The sequence below is a fragment of the Lagenorhynchus albirostris genome, chromosome 3 (assembly GCF_949774975.1).
Source record: "Lagenorhynchus albirostris chromosome 3, mLagAlb1.1, whole genome shotgun sequence".
Taxonomy (NCBI): domain Eukaryota; kingdom Metazoa; phylum Chordata; class Mammalia; order Artiodactyla; family Delphinidae; genus Lagenorhynchus; species Lagenorhynchus albirostris.
The window spans coordinates 51,435,606-51,460,333 of NC_083097.1; the positions used below are offsets into that span (position 1 = coordinate 51,435,606).

The following is a 24,728-nucleotide window of genomic DNA, read 5'->3' on the forward strand; positions in this document are numbered from 1 at the left end:
ACATGGTGCTTATTACCATACCCTCTTCACAGATAAGGAAACAGAGACCTGAAGAGCAATGTGACTTTCCTACAGAAACGCCAAATGACTGCATTTTAACTCAAACCCAGGTCTTCTGACTTCAATCCGCAAAAGCTTCCATAAAAGGTGTTAGAGAAATTCAAAGGCAGAAGTAGGTCCTGAGGCCCAAGGCAGTCAGATTTTTAGTTGGAAATGGCAGTTAAATTGAGCCTTGGAAGCTCAGGGGACATAAACCAGTGGGAAGGAGGTCGTAGGGCATTCCAGAGAAGTGACATGGACAGAAGTATGCTGTGGCCCATCTCTGATACAGAGCAGGGTGTGGTTTTTTCAAAGGATCAAATATGGGTTAAACTTAAAAATTATTTTGTCTCACTGAAATTTCTTTTAAAAAAAGCCTGTTTTTGCTTTTCAAATACAAGTCTCCTTTCAAGCCCTCTCCCGCCAAAAGGAAAAAAAAAAAGAAAACTTATAAACTAGATCATTTAAGTTTCTATCCATAGTCCCTTAAGAACGATGACTTAAGTAATAATCAGGGATTATTTAGTTGGGTTTCTTAAGAATTCTAACCGAACAGAGAAATGAGAAGCTGTCAACACACTATACTAAAGACAAATTATGTACGTGACAAAGTTTCACAAAGAAAGGCAGGGCCTTTCAACCCAAGTAGAGGAAGGCTGTCTGAGGACAATATATGTATTTTTTTTCCCTACCTTATACCTCTAAGGCTGAGTACAGAAGACAAATACCAATCATTAGGCAGTTTAACTGGCTCATTTGAGAAACATCTGTTGGAGTTTTATAGCGTAAACTTAATGGTGGTGGAAATATGTTATTTTAGGTCTTAGACTATTAGCCTTTTCTCTAGTCTTGTAGAGTCTGAAAGAAGAGTTAATTATCTGAAAGGCTTATAAACATCCAGTTGACACCTGAACAACGTGGAGGTTTAAGGCACCCACACTTCGTGCAGTTGAAAATCCGCTTATAATTTATAGTTGGCCCTCCATGTACCTGGTTCCTCCATAGAAACAGTTCCACATCTGCACAATCAACCAACCACAGATCATATAGTGTTATAGTGTTTACTGCTGAAAAACTCCGCATGTAAGTGGACCTGCCCATTTCAAATCCATGTTGTTCAAGGGTCAACTGAAATTGCTAAATAATTTGGAATTATCTATTGATACTCAAGGAGAAAGGTGAACAAAACCAGGTTTTTAGAGGTTACTGGCTACCCGGAAACATGTGTTCATTCAGCATTTATTGAGGGCATTCTTCTTGTCAAAGGCCAATAAAACAGAGCCATCTGCAGTCTAGTGAGGGAGGCTAAACTAAGACATGTACAGAAGAGGACCTTAACCCTCCTGGAAAAAGAGCAGGACAGGCCAGGAGAGGATTCAGGGACTGGTTTCCAGAGGGGATGACACCTCAACTGAAGCAGGGAGAGAAGTATATCACCATACAGAGGCAGCAAGGAGGCAGGAGAGAGCACGTTCTATACAGGAAACTGCAAGTAATTCAGGATGTCTAGAGCATACGATGTGAAGATGACATAGGAGCTTAGAGAGAGGAACAAAAGCCAAGTCATAGAGGCTACGTAAGAAATTTGGGTTTCATTGTTTAGACAATAGGGAACCACTGAAGGATTCAAAACAGGACAGTTTTCATGGCTAAATCTGAATTTTTGAAAAATATATATGTAACAGAAAATACCTGGATATCATCATCAATCATAAAGGCAGTCCTTAGTAATTTGATGCCTGCGAAGAGACTGCCAGACATCCACCCTTAGAGTGTCAGGCTCTTTGGCTCTGCTCCTCTTGGACCTCCAGCTGAACGGTGTGTCCCTACCTAGCATCCTCATTTTAGGATGTATAGGGAGAAATTGGGACTAATTCCAGAGAGCAATGATTAAAGGCAATAAAGGGATAAAAATTTACAGTAAAAATTGATTGGCTTTTTGTTTTGCTTGTTTCTTTTTGCAGTACGCGGGCCTCTCACTGTTGTGGCCTCTCCCGTTGCGGAGCACAGGCTCCGGATGCACAGGCTCAGCGGCCCTGTCTTACAGGCCCAGCCACTCCGCGGCATGTGGGATCTTCCCGGATCGGGGCACGAACCCGTGTCCCCTGCATCAGCAGGCAGACTCGCAACCACTGTGCCACCAGGGAAGCCCCAAATTGCCTTTTTTTTAAAGCAAGTGTTCACCTAGTAGAGAGGTGTCTTTTCCCAAAGAGGCTCCCACATGGCTCAAGACATTTTTGGAACTTCTTTTCTAATTGCATTATAGGCCAGCCTGGGAGCCACACAGATTATCATTCTTGTCTCTTTATAGTTGCCTTTTCAAAATGCTGTATTCCAAAATAAGCACTGCCCGATCTGATTTTTTTTATCCTATTCACTAGACTTAGCACTGAATTAACTTTTGATTTATTCCTGAAGTTAAATACATCTTCACAAGATGAAAGTTCGTTACCTCTGAAGACATGCAGTCAAGTACCTGGTCAACTACTTACCAGCTACAAGTTTCTTGATCATGAATCTCTCAGGTTGCCTGTGAAATGGAGGTGAATAACATACTTCCCACCTACCCCACATAGTTATTGTGAAGACAATACCAGACATGTGAAGGCTCTTCATAGACTGCTGTGTCAGAGGATGCTCTTCTTATTGTGCCCTCACATTTTGCAGGCAGTTCCAAAATGTACATTTGTTCTGGTGCCTGTGTGTTCATCTCCCCTAACAGATTGTTCACTTTAGGAGAGCAGGGCCTGGGTCCTATTTGGTTTTATTTCCCTGTTGTCTGACACTGGGTCTCACACATAAAAAGGCTCCAATATTTGTTGAATGAATAATTCAGTGTAGCTCCTTGCCTTTTACTCAGACTATATTTAAGAAATGGATAATACACTTGAGATTACTCAGTTAAAATAGGCTCAGAAGCCACTTAAGCTTCTTGAAGTATGTGAGTAGTTTGTCATTAGGAACCAGCTGTCCTTCATCTCTGAAGGGGCCAGAACAAATGGCTAATGAACTCAAGCTGAAAGCCTAAAGACTCTTAAACTTTAATGCTGTGGTTCTAACTTTGGCTGTATTTTTAGATCACCAGGAAAAAAAACTTTAGATTACTGATGCTAGAGCCCCATCCTGAGACAATTAAATGAGTACCTCTAGAGGTGGAGGCCCGGTGTTGATAGTTTTAAAAACTACCCAAGTGATTGTAATGTGCAGCCTGTGTTTGTTGCTGGGCTCTGGGATTAGACTTTGAGAAATATTGCCTTAAAAGAAATCCTATCTAGTTCTACATTAGGTACCATAGGAAATGGGAAAGAACATAAGGCATGCTCCCACCACAGTCTACAGGGAATAAAAACTAGCCATCACTGATCTGAGAGCAGTGGAAAAGCAGCAATCAGTGTGTGCTGAGCTATGAGAGGTCGTGAAAAGGTAGACCTGTGAAGAGCTCCAGACTTTCTGCAGAACCTGTTAGACATTTTAAAAGTTTATCATAGGGGCCTTCCCTGGTGGCGCAGTGGTTGAGCGTCCGCCTGCCGATGCAGGGAACACGGGTTCGTGCCCCGGTCTGGGAAGATCCCACATGCCGCGGAGCGGCTAGGCCCGTGAGCCATGGCCGCTGAGCCTGCGCGTCCGGAGCCTGTGCTCCGCAACGGGAGAGGCCACAACAGTGAGAGGCCCGCGTACCACAAAATAAATAAATAAATAAAAGTTTATCATAGAAATAAAAGACAGTCCCTGCCCACAAAAGAAGGTTAACTGTTAGGTTAGCAAACCAGCTAGTTCTAGCCAGAGGTCCTGGCCAATACGGAGGGTTTAAAGGCTTTGATTCCCAGCACCAATCACCATTCTGAGGACTGAGAACTCAACTGTGAACAAGACTCAAACTGTCTCAAATAACTGATGTTCACAACTAAGTGAACAGGCAATTACAAAATGGTGAGGGTTGATGAAAGAAACAAAATTAAGTTGGTGAGATAGGAAGATCCAGTCATTTGAGGGTTTTAAGGGTCGGGCTCAGCTATTTCAGTGGATTACAATAGCCAATAGTTTCTGGTCAAAGGGATGCTAAAAGGAGATATATAAGAAAGATTATTTTAGAACCTTCGGAGGTTAGAGGAAGGAGAAATAGTACAGACACAAAATAGTTAAGACACCTACAGCAATCTAAGGGTAGAGTGGTAAGTTTCTATATTAGGGAGACTTGGAAAGGGGAGTGTCTTATAGAATTTCTGATGAAAAAGATAGCTGTTTATATTACACAAGCATAAATAATTTAAATGCATTTCAGTCTGAAATGACTTATTAATTTTGGAATTCTATATTTCACTTACTGTATGTCTGAGAATTATACCTCTCTTGCTTTCCCAATTAATATTAACTGCTGTCATATCTTAATCTACCTTACAACTGAATGAGAGTTTTTAAAAATGGATGTCAAATTAGTCAAGGTCCAGGTCCTTTTCGAAAACTCTCTTGTTTACTTTTGTTTATAATTCCACACAGTCTCATACAAGAAAAGAAAAAGAATAAACTTACTTGTTTTGGGGCTGTACCCCTCAGGTCTGCAAGCCTTGTAGTTGCCCAACCGTGAGACCAAAGAAAGAGCCTGGAAACAGCGAAAGAGACATCCAAGGTGTACTGGATAGGGAATCTTACAAGTCAGAAGCAAAATGTCCTGGAGCGACACCCCACCTATAAGGCAGACGGCAGGCAGGATGCAGCAGCAATCTTAGCTACTGCAGGGGAGAAGGAGGTTACCATTTATAGGGGGAATTGATGTCAGGTTGGCTCATCAGTTACCAGGGAAACCAGCAGAGGAGCATGTCCCTCTCAGCCCCTCAGGTTAACAATCGTCAGTGGGGCAGATGTTTCCCTTTGATAACCTAGCTTGGTGGAGTGGTTCTGATCTAAGCATTAGAACGATAACCACCTGGGACAGGGCAAACACGTAGGCAGTTAGCGTTAAGGCTCTGTGATTAAGAGGGAAGATCAGTCATGTGAGTAGGTGAAGTAGGGACTGGTTGAGCAGGGGATGTATAGAGAGCAAGAGAACCGCCATCTTGAGTGCCCTGGTCATACACAGCCTCTATGAAAATGGTAAGCCTCCATATTTCTATAACCACTAAAGTCAGTGTTCTTACGTGAGAATCTGATCTTATGAAAAACTGTTATTAATCAGAACTAAACTTTTGTCTTTGCCTTCAAATGAACAAGTTCTAAAATGTTCATATGTAAATGATCAGTGTGTGATTCCAAAAGCTTCACTGCTCTTGTTGGGCCAATTCTATGACCAGTCACAGAGTGGACAGTATTGAGTTATTGGTACATACAAGACTGTAAACTACCAGACCTTATGTACTTGAATGAAGTCTGTATAATAAGTCTGCATGTGTATTCTCACAGGAGGCTGTAAAATGTGGGCATGCTTTCAATTCATGCAGTCTGTGATTTATGGAGTCACACAGGTCAGGAGTTTATTATGCTGAAAATCATAATAACTGTTTTGTTTTGCTTTTTAAAATGAAGTGACCGAAGCATGTTGAAAGATAAATGGGTGAAGCATTTTGATTATGTTTTTGTTTCAATTAAAGATTAAATATTATGCTGAGTAACCAGCCATGCTAAGCATTATGATATTAAAGCTGAAGTAATTTGTAAGCTGATAGCCCCTTCTTTCCTCTGGGTTTAGGTTTGTTATTAATCAAAATGTTGGACTTGTTTAGTGCAGTGGTGTATGAAACAAACAGTTGAAAAAGACAGCTACTTTACAGCTTTCTGTTCTTTCAGATTTGTAGGAAAATCTGTTTCTTTTTGTGGACTTTGTGCTGTTGTTCCCATGTCTAGATTTCATTTCTTATACCAAAGCCAACTAGATCTAGTAGTTGTAAGATCCTCTCATGGCATAGAAAGGAGGAAGTTGCCTTTTTATGGTTTTATTTGACAAATTCTGGTAAAGTCATTTTTGAAACATGGACAGTCCCTACTAGAAATGATTATAACAAAAGACCCATCTGTCTTTTGGGGCAGAGAAAGGGATAATTTTTAAAATAGAAGAATGTGTATATGGAAAAGTATTAATAAGTTAACTAATATAGTGGTTTTGTATTTTTATATCAGCATAGGAGTATGGAATAAAATTGTCTTGAAGGGAATAAGATTCCAGCTATTTTCTGGTTTGGGGTTAGGCATCAGCACAAATCATTTGGAAAGCCGCTGCGCACTTACCGAAATACAGTGTAGGAGTCTGGGCTCCACATGATGTGTGATGAGGACCTTTAACAGGACAGTCCCGCCACACTTCTAAACTTAGTCCTCATCAGTGGTAATACACTTACAATTTCTGAAGAGCTCACTCTAGGGAATGCTGCATAGATTGTAAGGAGTATCAAAGAAAAAGACCACCTCTCAATACCTGAAAGAAAAAAAAAAAGCTCAATTTATTACTTTAATAAGAAAGAGCTTGCTTTTAGACACAGTCTCTCTGAGCAAAGCAGGTTGCAAACCTTACGTAGAGTTTTGGGGTCAGGGATTGTTTAGGGGTTAATATCAGCCTCAGAAGCACCATTATTCAGGAGAGACTGCTGGTGATTGGCTGGCTTTCAGAGCATGTCACTGGCCTGGGTCTGCCACTGATTGGCCAACTTTCAAAAGCATAAGGCTGTCACTGATTATTTGGCTTTCAGAGGTGTATTTACTGAAGTGAGTTACCACTGATCATTTTGGCCTAGGCAAGTCACCAGTAATTGATTAAATCCTGTTTGATTGATTCAGTCTGGTTATAGTGGTCACTTGCTACCATGGCTGGAGAATAATTATCCTTTTGCTAGGAGTTGGGGCTTGTTTTATTCTCAGACGCTAATACTCAAACAGTGTAGAAAATTGAAAGCACAAGAAAATCAGACTCTGAGTACTCCATCTAAATAAGCAATAATCCTATGCTGCACTTTCTAAATGAGGTTGTTTCCAAGGTTAAGTCCATGGAAATATAAAAAGTCAGCAGTTCTCATGTGTGATATTGCATGTTATGAAATCTGATGCAAATAATTTTTATTAATAATAAAGTATAGAAATGCAAATGTGCTTTACCTCAGTAAATAAGAGTAGACTCTAGTTCATCCACATCATAATGTCACTCATACTCATTGCATTCTAATGAGCTTTTCTGGGAAGGAAGAGGTGGTAAGATAAAACTTGTCAACCTGGTGAACAGTCAACCCTACCAAACTCTTTGCAATTGTAGTATCATTAATATTGTAACATTTCATTTCCCTCACAAAATCGTTTTAGGATTCTTCAAAATCTAAGTATATCCATGGGAATTTTTAACAAAAGTAAACTTCCCTCCGCATTTGTGGTACTGCAGGAAGAAAGGGTAGGGGAATCTCTGCTAGTACCTATTGCCCAATCCCTGCTCATATAGGGAAACAGAAATCACTGTAATATGTGGGTTTCATCTGCAAGTTACAACTGACATGTGGGTAGTGTTAACCCTTCAGGCGGTTTATCCCCATCTGCTGTGATAAAGTGTTGGGTGCGCATATTTTTAAAACTGCTTAAATATTTAGTGGGGAAAGCCTTAGTAGTTTTGTTTACATATAAAAACTGATCTTTCCTCTTTCCAAATTCATTCACCTGCCCTAGAATCTGGTTTTGGGACCTCCCTATTTGTTCCCGGCACCTCCTAATGGGAGGCAGAGCTAATCACTTACATATTTCTCTGCTGCTAAGCATAGCCAGCTTACAACCACTTAGGATTCAAGCACATGTTGAGACCTTAAGACCAGTAAGCATTTGATAAAGCAGGAAAGCAGGGTGGTTAGATTTGCTGTAATCAACAGGAGGAGGAGGAGGAGGTTAGTCCATGGAGCCGTGCCAAAAGCTCAGTTTCTTTTTGTACAAAAAATTTTTTAAACTCAGCGATTCCCCAGAAAAGGGATTCATAACACCATTTGAACAGGAATTTTCTGAACACATTCCCTACTTGACCCATTTAACTACTGAAAACAAAACAAAACCAGATAGGGCTGGTTTCATGTCGGGAGTTTTGCTCTGCAACCTGGCTGAGTGTGCTCTTTAAAGGAAGCTGGAAGAATGTTCTCTGAGTTTAGTTGAAGGAAGACTTCTGGGTAGAACTCTTTTAACCTCCCATCAGGAAAGGAACCTCAAGTGAAGTCTGAAGCAAAGAGACTCACTACTAGAAATACAAACCAACAAAACAAACTCCAGACATGTTTTTCAAATTTAAGTGTTTTCTGAGAAGTTGGCATCCATGTGGTATAAGCACCAGTAAACAATAAACCCATCTTGGTGTTTTGTACCCTTTTGGTTCATCATGCCAAGACAAGTGTAGTGTAGAATTTCTACTTTCAGTTCTCATGCAAAAATCAGTGAACCATCTCTCTCCCACTTTAGGATGTCGCATGTACTTCAGTTTGAGGATAAAAGCAGAAAAGTGAAAGATGCAAGCATGCAAGATTCAGACACGTTTGAAATCTATGATCCTCGGAATCCAGTGAACAAAAGAAGAAGGGAAGAAAGCAAAAAGCTGATGAGAGAGAAAAAAGAAAGAAGATAAAATGAGAGTGATGATAAACCAGAACTAGCTGGAAATGTGCCTGCAATAAATGGCCTTAAAACAGCCATTGTTCCCAACAGCATCACTTAAGGGTGTGAAAAGAAGCATTTTTGAACTTGTCCTCTGGTTTTGAAAAACAATTATCTTGTTACGTAAATTGTGGAATGATGTAAGCAAATGCTTTTGGTTACTGGTACATGTTTTTTTCCCCCTAATTGAGCTTTTATATTGCTAAATCTGAAATAAAATCACTTTCCTTCTAGTTTATATGTTAACCATTTGCAGAATGTACAAATCTGTTTGTATCTTTTTACCCTAAAATATGTGACGGCTTCGTTTTCAAGATTTTTTATAAGACATCTTTACAGAAAGAATATTTAAGGGAACCCTCTTTGGCATTCTGTTACCACAGCACTAACTTTGAAATATGATTTTTAAATTATGTAATAAAAAGATTGATGGTTTTGTTTTGCATATAAATATCTAAAAATAGCCAAATCAGTAAGACTCAATAGCCTTAAATCTTAAGAAACCCCTAAGTGAGTATGGAGGTTCCTTAAAAAACTACAAATAGAACTACCATATGACCCAGCAATCCCACTACTGGGCATACACCCTGAGAAAACCAAAATTCAAAAAGAGTCATGTACCAAAATGTTCATTGCAGCTCTATTTACAATAGCCAGGAGATGGAAACAACCTAAGTGCCCGTCATCGGATGAATGGATAAAGAAGATGTGGCACATATATACAATGGAGTATTACTCAGCCATAAAAAGAAACGAAATTGAGCTATTTGTAATGAGTTGGATAGACCTAGAGTCTGTCATACAGAGTGAAGTAAGTCAGAAAGAAAAAGACAAATACCGTATGCTAACACATATATATGGAATTTAAGAAAAAAATGTCATGAAGAACCTAGGGGTAAAGCAGGAATAAAGACGCAGACCTCTTAGAGAACAGACTTGAGGTTATGGGGAGGGGGAAGGGTGAGCTGTGACAGGGCGAGAGAGAGTCGTGGGCATATACACACTAACAAACGCAGTAAGGTAGATAGCTAGTGGGAAGCAGCCGCATGGCACAGGGATATTGGCTCGGTGCTTTGTGACAGCCTGGAGGGGTGGGATGGGGAGGGTGGGAGGGAGGGAGACGCAACAGGGAAGACATATGGGAACATATGTTTATGTATGACTGATTCACTTTGTTATAAAGCAGAAACTAACACACCATTGTAAAGCAATTATACCCCAATAAAGATGTTAAAAAAAAAAAAAAAGAACTCTACATGCTAAAAAAAAAAAAAAAAAAAAGAAACCCCTAAGTGAATGTTCACGCCTGCGTCTAGGCCAATGCAGTCAAGACAATAACCCACTAAGTAATGTCAGCCAAGCTTATTGCACACCCTGGCTTGACCCCAGGCTACCAGCTCACTCCTCTGCCCTTCTCAGCACAGCAATGGCAGGAGCACATGCAGAGGTCCCATCCTGGCAATAGAACTTATTAAGAATTTAGCCTTTTATGACAATCAGTCATGCTGGTTATTTACTATATATTATCTGTACTATTTAGTCAGTGTTTTCTAGAATCTGAATGCCAAGATCATACCACAGGTTAACTTCCAGTTACCTAGTAAAACCTCACCAGCCACGTCTTTTCAGGTAGTGTCTCATCAGCTCTCTCTTTTGAAGTGGAATCCAATAGGCTTTCTTTAGAGCGCTGGCTCTCACAACGTAGCCCCAGACGCTACACTAGAGCAGCAGCAGCATCACTTACAGCCACGTTAGAAATTCAAATTCCTGCCATACTACCCACCACCATTATCCCCATCCAGACTAATGGATCTGAAACTTTGACCACAGAAGGCTTGTTAAACAGACCGCTGGCTTCACTGCTGGTGATCCAATCTTTGGAGACTGACAATATCTAGTGAAGTTAAAAATGTTCATATCCAGTGATCCAAAATTTCTAATCCTAGGTCTGTTCCCTAAAGAAATTCTCACACAGTGCTCAAGGGGACCTGTACTAAATATACGTTGAAGCATCAACCAAAGAGTGGATAAATAAGTTATTATACATCCATGCTATGGAATACTTTGTAAGCGGTGAAGATTAATAAACCAGAGTTGTGTGTACTAGTTTATCTTAAAAATAATGTGAGGAATAGGCAACCTCCTATATAAAAATTTAAAACACACAACTCACCATTATATATTGTTTACAGATGTATACATGTAGCAAAAGTATAAAAACATAAAAACTAGTGGTTACCTCTGAGGAGGCAGAAGGAATACACAGGGGGCTTCATTTGTGTTTGTAATGTTTTATTTCTTAAGATAGATGTTGGGTAGTCAAGCCTCATTATTCTCTTTACATTTTGGTATGCCTGAAATATTTCATAATTTGTTCTTTATGATCTAGAACCTGAGGTGAGAAGACAGAAGGACACTCCCTTTCTTTTTGGCTTCAGAAGTAGGAGAAAGTTCCAAAGAGAAAAAGAGGGATATGATAAAGGTGTTCTGGGGAACAGATGCTAAGCCACCACAAATAAGCCAGTGTTTGGAAATGTGCCCTATCTTTCCCCCACCGCTGTAATATCAATTGTATTACAGATGTTCACAAAGCAAAATGTTGTTGTTTTCTAAACTCACAAAGTCTCTGTTGTTTATTATGAAAAGTATTACCACTGGATCTGTTTGTATTGAAGTACCCCGTAGGTTTCTCTACCATTCCTCCAAGACTGTGTCCACCTAAAACAGTGTAGTTTTATCCCTAAAACAGAGGGGACCACAGGCCTCTAGGGCACAGCCAGAAGACTAGTATTCGTAGGTTTAAAAGATAACTGAATGACAAAATTAAAACAGGTTGACTGAATGCGCCTCATCCTGCTTTAAATTGCAAGGAGCAGAAAGATCTGAAATTCTACAGAGATTAGAATCTTACCAGAATTTCACCATGATAATAAAACTCATTTTGAATTTAACTGAATAATAGCAATAACAATTTTTTAAAAGCTTAAGAACATGGTTAAATTATCTGTCATATATAGTATTAAATGTGCTTATAGTAAAATCTTTGGAAATGTCACAGGAACGTTTTTGGGCCATGTGAATCGCAAAAATGAAAAAAATGAGTTCAAAGACCAAAAAAAGAGAAAACGTAAGACAATTAGCCTGTATGGTTCATTCTAATTTTATATTTATTTGGATTTATTTTTCTCTATGTACTTGCCCTAGGGATGTTATCCTGAAACAGTGAAGTCCGGTAGCCATCTCCTTTGTTATCTATGGTGATGCTGGGCATTGTGGAGAACAGAAAGAAAAGCAACTCCTGGCAATTGTTTTTTCTCATTTTCTGACAAGCCATTTTTTTCACTTTGGTTGAAGCTGTCAGCGAGGTGAAAGTTAAAATGAACTCTAGACCTCTCCTTTCTCAATAGGTAATTGAAGAAATGCAGATCGCTCTAGAATTTTTAATGGTATAATATCAAAACACACATTATCACATGCCCTCGGCTCTCTGTATGCTCTGTGGCCACGCAGTCAGTAATGCATCTGCGGCATCTAAAAATGGGGACACCATAGAAAAAGGTCATTAAAAAGTGTGAGGAGATGAGTGGTTTGCTGCTGTTGTTTTTAGAACAAGTTCAATAAGCTATGGTGTCCTTATCAAACTGTCACTACCAAGTCTCTTGATAGGATCTGACGTGTGAGGTACATAAACCTGTGCTGTTGTATCACTGTGGCCTGAATGGAAAAGGTTAGATAAACGCAGAATATTGCCCCAACATGCTGTTTAATCTTGGCGATAACAAGAAAGAAAATGGATGTGTGAAGTGAGTTACCATTGAGGGTTGTATCAGTATAAGCAATTTGTATGTACGGGGTGTAGAGAAGTTAAGAGGGGTTACATTCTTTAACACCGTCATTCACAAAAAAAAAAAAAAAAAAAAAAAGCAGGTCTGGTTTCTCTATGGCTTTGACTCCTTTCCAGTGACTCTATACAGTTTATCATGGGGTACCACTTCTGCTTACTAGAGACCAGGAGGTTTTCCTGTCTCACATATATTTTATCTCCTTTCTTTTAGCTTTTAATGAAGAGAGGTGAAACAGGAGCCATATTTTAGAGAAATCCTTTCTAATAAGGATTCGATGAAATCTGAATTCCTAGAGAAATAAAACACCAAATCTTACTAAGATGGGTATTAGAAGTCCCCTGCTTGTAGAGAGAATACTCATTTATTCCCCCAAATCTTCCTTGACAAAGCTATACTTGAACATCTTTGTCACAGATGCTAAGGGTTGTGCTAATCCCTGTGCAGAGTTTTCAGTGGTACACAGCTAAATTGGCTCCCTAAAAAAACAGAAAGCAAGAAAAGCCCTGATTTGCATCATTTGCTGACTTCTGTGGTGTAAATACTCTCACCATGGCTGATTTCAAGCCACCAAAGGTAGCTCCAGGATACAACTGGTTATTTTTCCCATTCTGTTTCATGGCTAGCTAAAAGCTTATGTAGTAACTCTTGCACTGGCACTAAAGAACTCACAAAGGTTTTTAACCTTTTTCCAAGATGACAACCTTCAAGAGTATTTCTCTTTTATGTGATTACTTCAGACAATTTGGTGAAGTTCTAAATTGTAGCAACATCTGCACCCTATGCTTTTTATGACTAGTTTGTACCTTTAGATTCTCTGTTGAGGGAGTTTTCCAAAGTCACTTGGCTCACATTTATTTTTCCCTCTGCTCATCTTTTTGCCTCAGTTTAGTCCAAATCTCACAGAAAAAAAAAAAAGAGGGGGGAGAAAGGAAGGAAATGTAATTATAGTTCTTTGAATTATTCTCTGTAAGTGATAATGTACAAATCCATCATTTATATTTTTTTGGAAGATATTTTGGGTTAGGGATGGAGAATCCTACCTGGAGGGAAGACTGGCTTCTAAGTGAAATGCAGACAGGAATCTGGTCTCTCTCTTCCACATCTGCTCGGGATTATTCCTTTAAGTTCAGATCATGATATTAATTCATGTTATTTGATCAGCAAAAACATATTCGGGAGGCTTTCTTCAGAGCACCAGTCAAAAAGAAGGTGTTCTTTGTCTTTTAGAAAATTGTTATTTTCTCATTCCATGATGCCAGAAATGATAATCATTGCTGCAGTTCCAGAACTTTTTAATAATCAGGATAATTTTGAGAGCAGAAAACTCTTAAGTGACTTTCCCATTTATTTTCTGACTAATCTAGTTGGAGCTTTATTATTCAAGTGTTTTAATAATATATTTGAAATGAAGGGCATCATGTAAAAAAAAATAAATGACTAAAGTAGTATATATTCTATGGCTAGTTCTCAACAGTTATGAATAAACTTAAAATTTGTGAATTACCTCTTTTTTGTATGATGTGAGTAAACTGTTCTTTAATTTGCAATTTTTTAGAAAATATTTTATTCAGGGTAAGAGGTATGTGACCACTTTATCTCTGTTCTAAACTTTTACTATATTATTGGTGTAAATGAATAGACTAAGAATGGGTGCTATCTCCCAAGCAACTAAAGAATTCAACAAGTGATTTTTGAATTAATTTAGAAAAGTTATACATGTTATTTTGTGAAACCTAGGTCCATTTCAGAGTGAAGTTTTCCTAATGACCATCATGTGGATTTCATGTCCCATCAAACCTGACATGTCCAAAACTGAACTCACCTACACGTCCTAGCCCTTCCTCCACCAGACCTGCTTCACCTGCACTTTTCCCCATCTTCCCTATTGGCAATGCCACTTTTCTAGTTACTCAGGCCAAATAGTTTGGATTCCAGTCTTCATCTCACACCCTATATCCAGTCTGTTACGATAATCTGTTGGCTCTACCTTCGAAATATATCCAGAATTTCACCATTATTTACCACTTCCCATTGTTACCACCCTGGTCAAAAGGACCACAAACTTTCATGTGGACTACTATTTATAAAAGCACCGTAACCAGTCTCCCTGCTTTCACACTTACTTCCCTAAATTTATTAACAACATAGCAGCCAAGTGAAACCTCTTAAAACATAAATCACATTGTTATACTTCTCTGCTCAAAACCCTTCAATGGCTCCCCATTTCGTTCACAGTAAAAGCCCACATCTTCACAACGGCCTATGAGGCTCTAGATAATCACCACACCCTCCCCTCAATCCCTGACCTCCTCCCTTACCACACTCCCCATCACTCACTGTACTAGCCACACCAACTGTCCAGCACTTCATCAGATGAGCTAGGTGTGGTCCATCTCAGGTGCTCTGCACTGGCCAGTTCCTCTACCTGGAATACTCGTCCACCAGATGTCCAAATGACCGACTCCCGCACCTCCTTCAAGTCTGCTCAAACGGCCCTATCTCCATAAGGCCTACAGTAACCACTCTACTTTAAAGTTGCAGCCCATCCCCACCCCACATTCTCAGTCCCTCTCAATCTCCCTCTCTAATTATATTCAATGGCACTATGAACTCCTAAGCACTCTGCCTTATTAACTTATTTAACTTACAAACAACCCTATGAAGTAGGTATGGGCCCTTGTTACCATTTTACAGATGAGGAAACCGAGCCTTACAGATGTTAATTACTTATTGTTTATCAATCACCTCCCACCATAGAATGCCCTCCACGAGGACAAGGATTTTTGTCAGTTTTGTTCACTGTTGATCCAGTGCCTAGAACCATGCCTAGCAAAGAGCAGACATTTAATAAATATTTGTTGAATGAATAAATAAACCAGTATATCCCCCCCCGTGAAAAAACAGGATCCAATATAGTGTTATTCCATATTTTATCACTTAATATTACCATCATTTCATAAAGTTAGGACATTTTTACACTAAAAATGAAGGAAGGAGATAACTTCAGTTCAGAAACGGCTCTAACATTTGAATAAATTTAGCTTTAGGAAAGCCTTACTACATTGTCTTTTTCTCATTTTAACATAAGCCACTTTGTCACAGGTGGGCACAGATCCAAAGACCATTTTGGGAAAACCTCTGTAGGAAAACCCATTTACACCTATATGGCTTCCTTGAGTACCTGCTCTTTATAGAAAGCAATATTCTAATTCCTGAGACTAGAAAGAACTGAGGGCCAACATGCAATGTGTTGAACGCAAGGCTATAACGCTTCAGACATGCAACTGCTTTAACAGAAAAACTATATAACCTCTTAATATCAGTTTTCTCCTCTCTCACATGGGAACGATATCAGCTGCCTTACCTACCTAGCTGTCACAGACTAAAGAAGGAATAAACAAGAAAACCAAGCTTTTACAAAGCTTATAATGATAGGAGCTAACACTTAATAGATACTTACTTTATGCCAGACACTCTTCTAAGCACTTTATCTGTATTAATCCTTTTAATCCTCATAAACAACTCTATGAGGTAGGCTCTATTATTATCTCCATTTTACAAATGAGGAGGAGACTTGAGGCTTAGCAAAGTTAAGTAATTTGTCCAGGTCACACAGGAAGCAAAGCAGCTAGAATTTAAAACAAGACTGAATCCAGAGTTTCAGCTGATCACTAGACTACCATGCCTCTTGCTACACAAACCAGATTGTTTTACAATACGCCTCTAATATAACTATAGAGTTTACAATCCAGCAGGTAGAGAAGGAGGCTGACACTCCAAAATAAAAACACAGCACGGTGACTTCAGTTGAAAAGAATCATATATGTAAAAACTGAGTGAGTGCTAGAAGGAACCAAGATTGTGGTTTAGTGGGATTAATCTAGAACTGCTTTGTGGCGGAGGGAATTCTGACCATAATTTGGAAGGAAGGGAGAACATGGCATCGAGGAGACAGGTCCTGTTCCAGGTGAAGAGAAAGTTATATGGACAAGACATTAAGACAAATGTAGGAGACAGTGATGTGTCATAATGCCAAAACATCTGGTCAACTGAGTTTAAAAAAAAAAACCTCCATCAACACAGTAGATTTCTTCAGTCAATCCAGATGTTTGGCGTCTTGTAGACAAAACATCCAGATGATTAACTGAAGATCTGACAGAGTTGACTGAATTAACCGTGTGTTGTAGCATTGTATAGACAGTGTCAGGACGTTTGCTTGGCTGGAGTGGAGTCCAGCTATAAAGGAGATAATGGTCCAGGCAATGAGAGGGGACCTGGAGCTTGGATTTGATGCAGTTGGAAGCTGCTGGAGGAGGAGTGCGATGGAAATGATGCTTAAGGAAGAGGATTCTAACAACTATGTGAAAAAAAAATATGGTGAGAGGAAAAGTTGTAGACAGGAAAGAGGATGTGAGTAGAGTGCAGGTGTGTGTGAGGTAATTAGAGCCTGGACCAGAATCAGGCTTGGGAAAGCAACAGGAAGGAACGGATCTGAAAAACATTACAGAAAAAGAACAGGAAGTCATGATGGGCTGGACAAGGGAGTGCAACTGCACATCACCCCAAGGTTGGAAGCCTCCAGGCCTGGGAAAGCAGCTGCTGTCAGCCTCACCACAGTAGTAAACCAAGAAGGAATCCCCAAGAGACCCCTCCCCTCAACCTCCATCCAGAGTCCAGAGCCAGGCCCACAGGCAGGGGGAACTTGGAGATCACAAACACAACTCTCATGAAAGGTTTCCTATTCATTTTAGCCACCTAAGTTGATTTCCCTTCATGTCCAATTTCATGAAGGGATTGAGAATGCTGGATTCAGATTGTCAGGTAGACACAACTTGACTGAAAAGTCTAAAAAGACAATATTGTAATGACATTTGCTTTTATACAGCATATAATGTAAATTAAGATGTATAGGGGTATGAATAAATTAGATGAGATGAGATTAAGAGAAATTATATAGTACCTATATTACCTAGTTAGCATTATAAAAGCCTGTTAACAGGCACAATTAATGGCCGAATTCAAGAATTTACATATTTTTTTAAACCCTTAATTTATGAAACCTTGGAATGTTCAACTCTTGGCTTGGATATTTTGCAGATTTTTTTAAAATTCCAAATATCTTATTAGACAAGAATCGAGTTTATATTTATTTATAAATAGTCACAAATTCTCATTTACTAGGATTCGAACTATGATAGTGTGCTCCCACTTATTAAAAAAAATTCTAAATATCCATGCAAGTCATCGTTTTGCAAATTTGCATTTTCAAATATTTTCAGCCCCAGGCTTATCAGCCCACACAACCAGTTATGTGCCCCTTACAGACACAATCGGGGTTTCTCCAACTGCTTCCTTGTTCATTTCAGGAGGGAAGGAACCTTCAAGAGAGGTTACTCTCTTTGTTCATGGTTTGGAACAAAACTGAGGATCAATCAATCTCTCCTTCTCTCTCTCCCCCTCTCTCTTTCTCTTTCCCTCTCTCTCCGCCCCCCCTTCCCCTTCCCCCCACCAGAGAAACAACACAGAATGTGAGACCATAAATATATTAACGTGTTCCATGTCACCCTGGGGGAGGTGGAGGGGTCAGGAAACTTGTTAAAATCAGTTTCCCAGGCCTCAGAAATGACAAGTCTGTTGATCTGGGGTGGGAGCCCAAGAATCTGCTGGTTTTTCTGTTTGATTTTTAACAAGCTCCCCCAACTAATTCTGATGACTGTTTTCTGAAAATCAGACTTAGATCCTGCCCTAAAGTGGAAAGCTATAGAATGAAAAGCATCCGTTGGAAATGCAAATCTCAAATGGTAAAACAGATTTAAATTTTTTTTTCTTACACATCCCTTAATCTTTCCTTTATGTAATAAGCTCCTACGTAAATTCACTGTGTTCTTTGATATGCAGAATTTTTCATAGAAACTGCATAAAGTCAAGCACACCTATGCAGTCAACCTAGAAGCCCAGAAGACAAACAGGACAGCCTGTCTGTTCTCAATTCACAGCACTGCCCACTACAGCCCTTCCCGGACACAAATGTTTACATGATGGGAAAATGTAATTAATGATCTTGGTAAGTCTTTCTACTGCTCCAAGGCTAAGTGAGTCACTTATTTATCAGATAGAAAAAAACAGTTGGGTTCACTGAAACAATGGGTGATTTATCCAGGTGTGTTTGAATATAACCTTCCCACAGCCATCTTTTTGTAAGAAATACTTCAAAGTTAGTAGATAGCAAACTAGTTATTCAAAAAGTTAATCAGTGAAATGTCTCCCATCATAACATCAAGATTAGAGTGTTTGTTCTCTACATATAATCGCTTAGGTACCCCTTTTTTGGCAATACTAGCTCTACTGCAAGAAAGATTAGTACACTTTTTTTTTTACTGGTGCTATGGCTCCATTTGCCTTAAACTCAACTCACTCACCTAAATCTTTTCCCAAGGATATAGGAAAAAGAATAAATTGGGAGAATTTTATTAGAGGCCCTTCATTACCTAAGGTGTAACGATTAAAAGTCAAACTTACTTTTATTGTGCTTTGAATGATGCTTTTGAAACAATCAAGGGTTTCACAGGCAACCCAAGTGGTTTTGACTTGAGTAGTGATTCTTTCCCACTTTCCATTCTCCTGCCACTTTCAAATCTCATCTAGCAACCATGGGAAATGGTCTCATGCCCTAGTGGGAGGGAGTTAGGACAAGCTAGGATTGCAAAAGAAAACCCTTTTCAGAACATAAAAAGTCCTTGCATTCTGATACAGGTTAAAACAAAGAGAAAGATTCATTTCCAATGATCCTCTTTTATCCTCCACATAAAAATACTAACCTTCAATGCCTCCATCTCAACCACAGTATTGATAAGGGTAAGAAATAAACAAATTCTCCTTAGAGTATTTCATTGATTCTACTGCTTTAATATCATTTATGGTATACAATGGCTTCCAGTACCATGCTTTTTTCCTCAGGGCCATTGCTAGCCCATTTGGTGCCTCTGTGTGAATTAGAAAAAGGCACCCATTCCTCAAGGCACTTTACTTCCATATGTCAGAAAACTGTGATAACATACTGAGTTTCTTTGAACAAGACACTTTATCACATCTGCAGGAAAAATCACCATAACAAATGTCAAACCTATATTGCTTATGATGTGAATTACATCCCCCAAGATGTGGTGCCCTTGTGCAAAACTCAACAGCACGGCTATGCATAACAGCCTTTTCTCTCACCCCCTTCCCTGTCAGCCCTCTCCATTCGCAAGCCCAGCCCAAAGGCTCTAGAGTCCTACAGAAGAAACTCTATAAAACTGCTTTCTTGAAGATAATCCATGATATTCTTCCAGCCAAACTCAAATCTAAAGCCCACTGGGGTCCCTGGAAAATAGATGGAATCCAGGTGATAAGGTCTAACCTCTTATTTTGTGCTTAATCTAGTTTCCTTGCCTGCAGTGGGCTGTATGCAGAGGACTTGCACCTAACACATCGGATTAGAGTTCCCAGCGCAGAACCACTGTGCTAACACCCCAGCTTGGTAAGCTGTGTGGAGAAGCACTGCACACAACACCTCAATTCAATATGGCGGCAGCGGGCCATGACCGGAGAAGCTGCACCAGGCACTGCAATCTGGAGCCTGAGCCACAGCTGCTGCAGGTGGTGAGAACCCCACCCGCGCCCCTCCCTGCTAATGAGATCCCCGTAAGGCAGTCCCGCCCACAGCCTCTGCTCTAGAGCCCAAGCGTCCACCTCTCCATCCTCCGATGAAAGAAGAAAGCTTTCCTTTGCTTCTGAACCAAACTTGGTCTCCTTCTACGGGCTCAAACAACACTGGGCGGGAGGACCCTTGTTGGGGCCTGACTAGACAGGGTCCGATAACACTGCCTTCTTGGAACTCTCTCCTCCCACCTCATAATCCTGACTCTCCCTTTCCTACCAGCAATTCTAGTCCTGCTCCTCTTTTCTGTGGACTCTGTTCTTAGACTCTAGCTCTGAGGAATCTGGTCAATACTTCCTGAGATAAAATGGTCTTTGGAGCCAAGGCATTTAACAGGTGGAAGCTAGAAGTGCTGCCTGTTCCATATGACGTAGCCTGTACCACCTCACTGTTCCCACAGCAAATACTTGTTTTCCTGTAAACTTGGGGCACAGGCTAGTAGATTTAGTGACAAGACAGTAATCTATGACTTGGGCCATCTGATGTTCCATCTCACCTGCAGAGGCCCATGGCTTGTTCAGGAAATAGATCTATCTGGAAGTTCAGACTCTACAATAACTAAACAGACTTCTGAGCATCACTGTCCAGGACCACAGCCCTCTGCCTCTGGCCCCCAACCGTCTGCAACACTTTGAAGAAAATGTTTCTTCACCAGGCTTACAATTCAATGGCCACCCAGTAAGATGTAGAACAAAGACACTCTTCCCAGGCCTGTGAGCTGTATGCGTAGCCAAAGTGTCTCTCCACAGGCTGATGATAGCCCCAGGTTTAAGAATGAGGTCCTCGGGGCTTCCCTGGTGGCGCAGTGGTTGAGAATCTGCCTGTCAATGCAGGGGACACGGGTTCGAGCCCTGGTCTGGGAGGATCCCACATGCCGCGGAGCAACTAGGCCCGTGAGCCATGGCCGCTGAGCCTGCGCGTCTGGAGCTTGTGCTCCAGCAACAAGAGAGACCGCGACAGTGAGAGACCCGTGCACCGCGATGAAGAGTGGCCCCCGCTCGCTGCAACTAGAGAAAGCCCACGCACAGAAAAGGAAGACCCAAAAATAAATAAATAAATAAATAAAATTAAAAAAAAAAAAAGAATGAGGTCCTCATGACCTGCCGAGCTGAGAGAAGATCGTGTTCCTGGATGACATTCTGATGTGGTCCATAACCTGCCTTTGGCTCCTGGGTGAACCCTCTCTGTAGGTATAATGTGAAAATGTGTTTAGTGCCTCTCTTCAAAGAAAACCTCCTCTCTGCTGACAAGGGTTAGTAATATGCTAGGATGGTACACTTACCTCTCTCTGTCTCTCTTTCATTCCTTTAAATATCCAAGACACTCAGTGCCTCCTGAGGTTTATTAGTTAATAATGAGGCTTTTTTTTTTTATGACAATCCCATCAAGTACCACCTGAAGAAGAGGAACCATTTCAAAATCTGTGGTGGCCAAAGAATTCTTCTAGCACCTGCATGCACCTGAATGCAGTTCCCCTTGCCTTCTATCCCACATTATCCTTACTGTTTCTAAGTAAAATGTCTCCCACCAACAGGGGAAAACAAATTGTTTTATTTTGTTTTCCTGCAAGTGCACTTTTTTCCAACAATCTTATGTGCTGGAAGTTAAGTAAACATTGACCTAAAAATGTTACAGCACCTTCAAGAACCAAGAAGTTTTTTTTCTCCCTTCTCATCCAATATGGTGGGGCCAAGTTTGACATTTCCATAATGTTTAAAATATAAGGCTAAAAAAATAACCTTGGTGGTCACTGGCCTGACATGAGTCTGGTTAAACTTTAAGGAAACTGCTTCCAAGATAGGATTTAGATGCTTCAGAATTTGTTGGAATGTGGTCAACAGAAAAATAAAATTTCAAATCCTGGCTTACTGGCCTGAAGGACCTCCATGAGGTAGACTCTATACAGGAAACAATTCCATCATCCAAAGTGCATATTCACTCATTTTTCTTTTCCAGCCAGGAGTTTGGAAGAAGCGAGCAGGCAATGTAGTCATTTGGTAACATCCCTCCCACTGCCAAAATGGATTAATGCTGGGAGATCTTACAACTGGTGAGTAATCGGTAGTGCTTGCAGACCCTCCAAGATCCCCAAGGTGTGATTATTTTCATACATGGATTTCTGTCATCATCCTCCAAAGGGTGCTTTGTCAGTTTCTTTAATTTTCCCTCACTGGACGCTCAAGCCCATGTTATGGCATGGTCTCCAACTCACTGCCAATCTCCTGCTCAAACCAAGTTGGTGAGCACTTTAGAGACACGGCTAAAATGTGAGGGCTATATTAACAAAATTATACCAGCTTCCTCTTAAATGATTCTGGAAACGTATGAATAGTTATTTTTAAAAATAAAATTTAGAACCTGATCATCCTCTGGTTCCACTGATTTGGTTTATTATACCCCTACCTAATACTCAGGTTGATTTTAAGATGTCATGGACATACTAAAATCTCAGACTATGAAGAACCTAATTGAAACAACAACCCCAAATATGTGAGTTTTTAAAATAAATGCTCTTTGCATCTTTTAGCATTGACTATCACTCATTCCCTAAACTTCTCTCACCACCACTACCCCAACTCTTCGACTTGTATTCAACTCCTTTCTGGGACTAAAAGGGCCTCTGAAATGGGAAATATGACATCAAAACTCACACTTGGGAATCAAACAGCCAAAAGTTCAAGCTCTGTCTCTGCCACCAACTAGCTGGGAATCTTTAGATGATTCACCTAAACTCTCTGAGCTTTGGTTTTCTCATCTGTAATTTGGACATATAGTTTCCCTCAAAAGATTGGTGTTTCTTTGACCTGAGTCGAATGCCCTTCCCCTGGGCTTAGAGACCTGCAAACCTTTGCCTCCTAGTCACTCAGGAAGTAGGTACTTCTGTCCTCTTCCCAGATCCCTTTAGCTCTGTGTCCCAAGTCTTAAGGTCAGCCCCAACAGTAAAGCTAATTTTGGAAAACTGGGCCAAATGTATCTCCAGAACCTCATTATTTCTGACCACCAACCCCACCCCCAGAAACGCTGCATTGCCTAAGCTGAGCACTGCCCCTGATTCACAGTAGCCCAAGCCATAAACCAGTGGGCCCTACCTCATCTGGTGTCAGAATTACCCAAGAGCTCTGAAAACCACAGATGTCTGCCCCACTCCCAGCCCCTGGAAGCCTCTATTTTTAAGTTTCCTGGGTAATTCTGATGATAACCCCAGTTTGAGAAGCTCTGATTTTAGCAGCCACCAAACGTCCCTATCTGTTCCTCCCATGCCTTGGAACTGGATTCTCTTTCCTGAGCTACATAAACCCACTGCTGTATCTCCCAAACCCAGTTAGTTGTTGACTCTGGTTACTATGAGCTCCGAACAGGTCACAGGCACTCAAGCTGCTGATTATGGCTTAGGAACCCTCCTCCACATCCCCAGCCCCTTGCGCCCAAGAGGCAGAACAGACATCACAGAAATATAATCAAGAGAGCACCAGGGTTGTAGAATCAGTAGCGGCTAATGTGGAACAACGGATCTAAGTCAAAAGATTTAAAGGCCTGAGACGCCAACAGTGATCAAAAGCAGATAAGCACCCTTCACCCTGCCAAGGCAATCTAACATGATGCAGCACTGAGTGAACTGGTGAAGTTCATAAAGCAACCCTAGTGAGACCTTTGTTTTGTGTGTGTGTGTGTGTGTGTGTGTGTGTGTGAGAGAGAGAGAGAGAGAGAGAGAGACAGAGAGAGAGAGAGAGAGAGAGGGAGGGAAGGGAGAAAAAGAAAGAAGGAAAGAAAGAAAGGAGAGAGAGAAAAAAGCAAAAGAGAAAGAAAGAAAGAAAATAGATTGTGACAAGTTGTGATACGATTAAAACAAATTAGCAGGGCAATTTGTGTTTGTGGGTATTTTCAAAGGGTACCTACCAGTGCTTCTCACCTGGACCCCAACTCCAGCTCTCTCTCCACTCATCCCCAGGTTCCAGGTACTTGCCTACACCCTGCTCTCTGGTGTGGTCTGTAGTGTGATTCACTGTTTAACATTTGCCTGATAAACTAGACAACAAGCACAGGATGGGGGAGCTGGAGCACTGAGCTGCAGGGACTCCAGTGGGAGCTCCTTCAAGTCTGACCACAAGGCAAGTTAGTATAAGAATCTGCTGTAAGAGGAAATGCTGGGAAGGCAAGATGGAGGCGTCCCTCACTCCATGTGCTCCTGGGCACTCTCCCTAGCGTTTCCTTCTGAGCAGAGCCCAGTAGCTTCCCACATAAAATGCTTCGAGTCCTTTGCTGGACCGGCCTGAAAAGTGTGTCACCTCACCAGAATTCTTTTCAGAACATTTTACAGAGCCATTCATAAGAACAACATATTTCACTGCCAGGTGTCTTTACTGACATCTCAGACCCCCTACAGTCCTTTGATCACTTTTTCTCCTAGAGGACACAGACAGCTTTTAGCAAGACCAGTGTGAGGAGCTTCTCCAAGGAAAACAGATGGGATCCAAGGTGCATTATCCCTCAGAGGGCTTCTCCAGGGATCAGGAACCCTGTTCCACAATGCTGCTAGGTGCCCATTC

The 24,728-nt window shown here is 40.7% G+C and overlaps 1 protein-coding gene across 2 annotated transcripts in view; it reads left to right on the forward strand.

The window, feature by feature from the left end:
* The window catches only part of CWC27 (CWC27 spliceosome associated cyclophilin), a 238,668-nt gene extending 215,961 nt beyond the window's left edge, over positions 1-22,707 (forward strand). Inside the window, exons 14-15 of one of the 2 annotated variants that reach the window (XR_009539487.1) lie at positions 19,905-20,123; positions 22,138-22,707. Coding sequence is in view for 1 of the 2 variants with exons in the window: in XM_060143006.1 (XP_059998989.1) it covers positions 8,446-8,608 (163 nt within the window). In the remaining variant the exon portion in view is untranslated. Of the gene's footprint in view, positions 1-8,445; positions 9,073-19,904; positions 20,124-22,137 lie in introns of those variants that run through there. The other variant, XM_060143006.1, reaches the window with a different exon arrangement.
* The last annotated feature ends 2,021 nt before the right edge of the window (positions 22,708-24,728 follow it).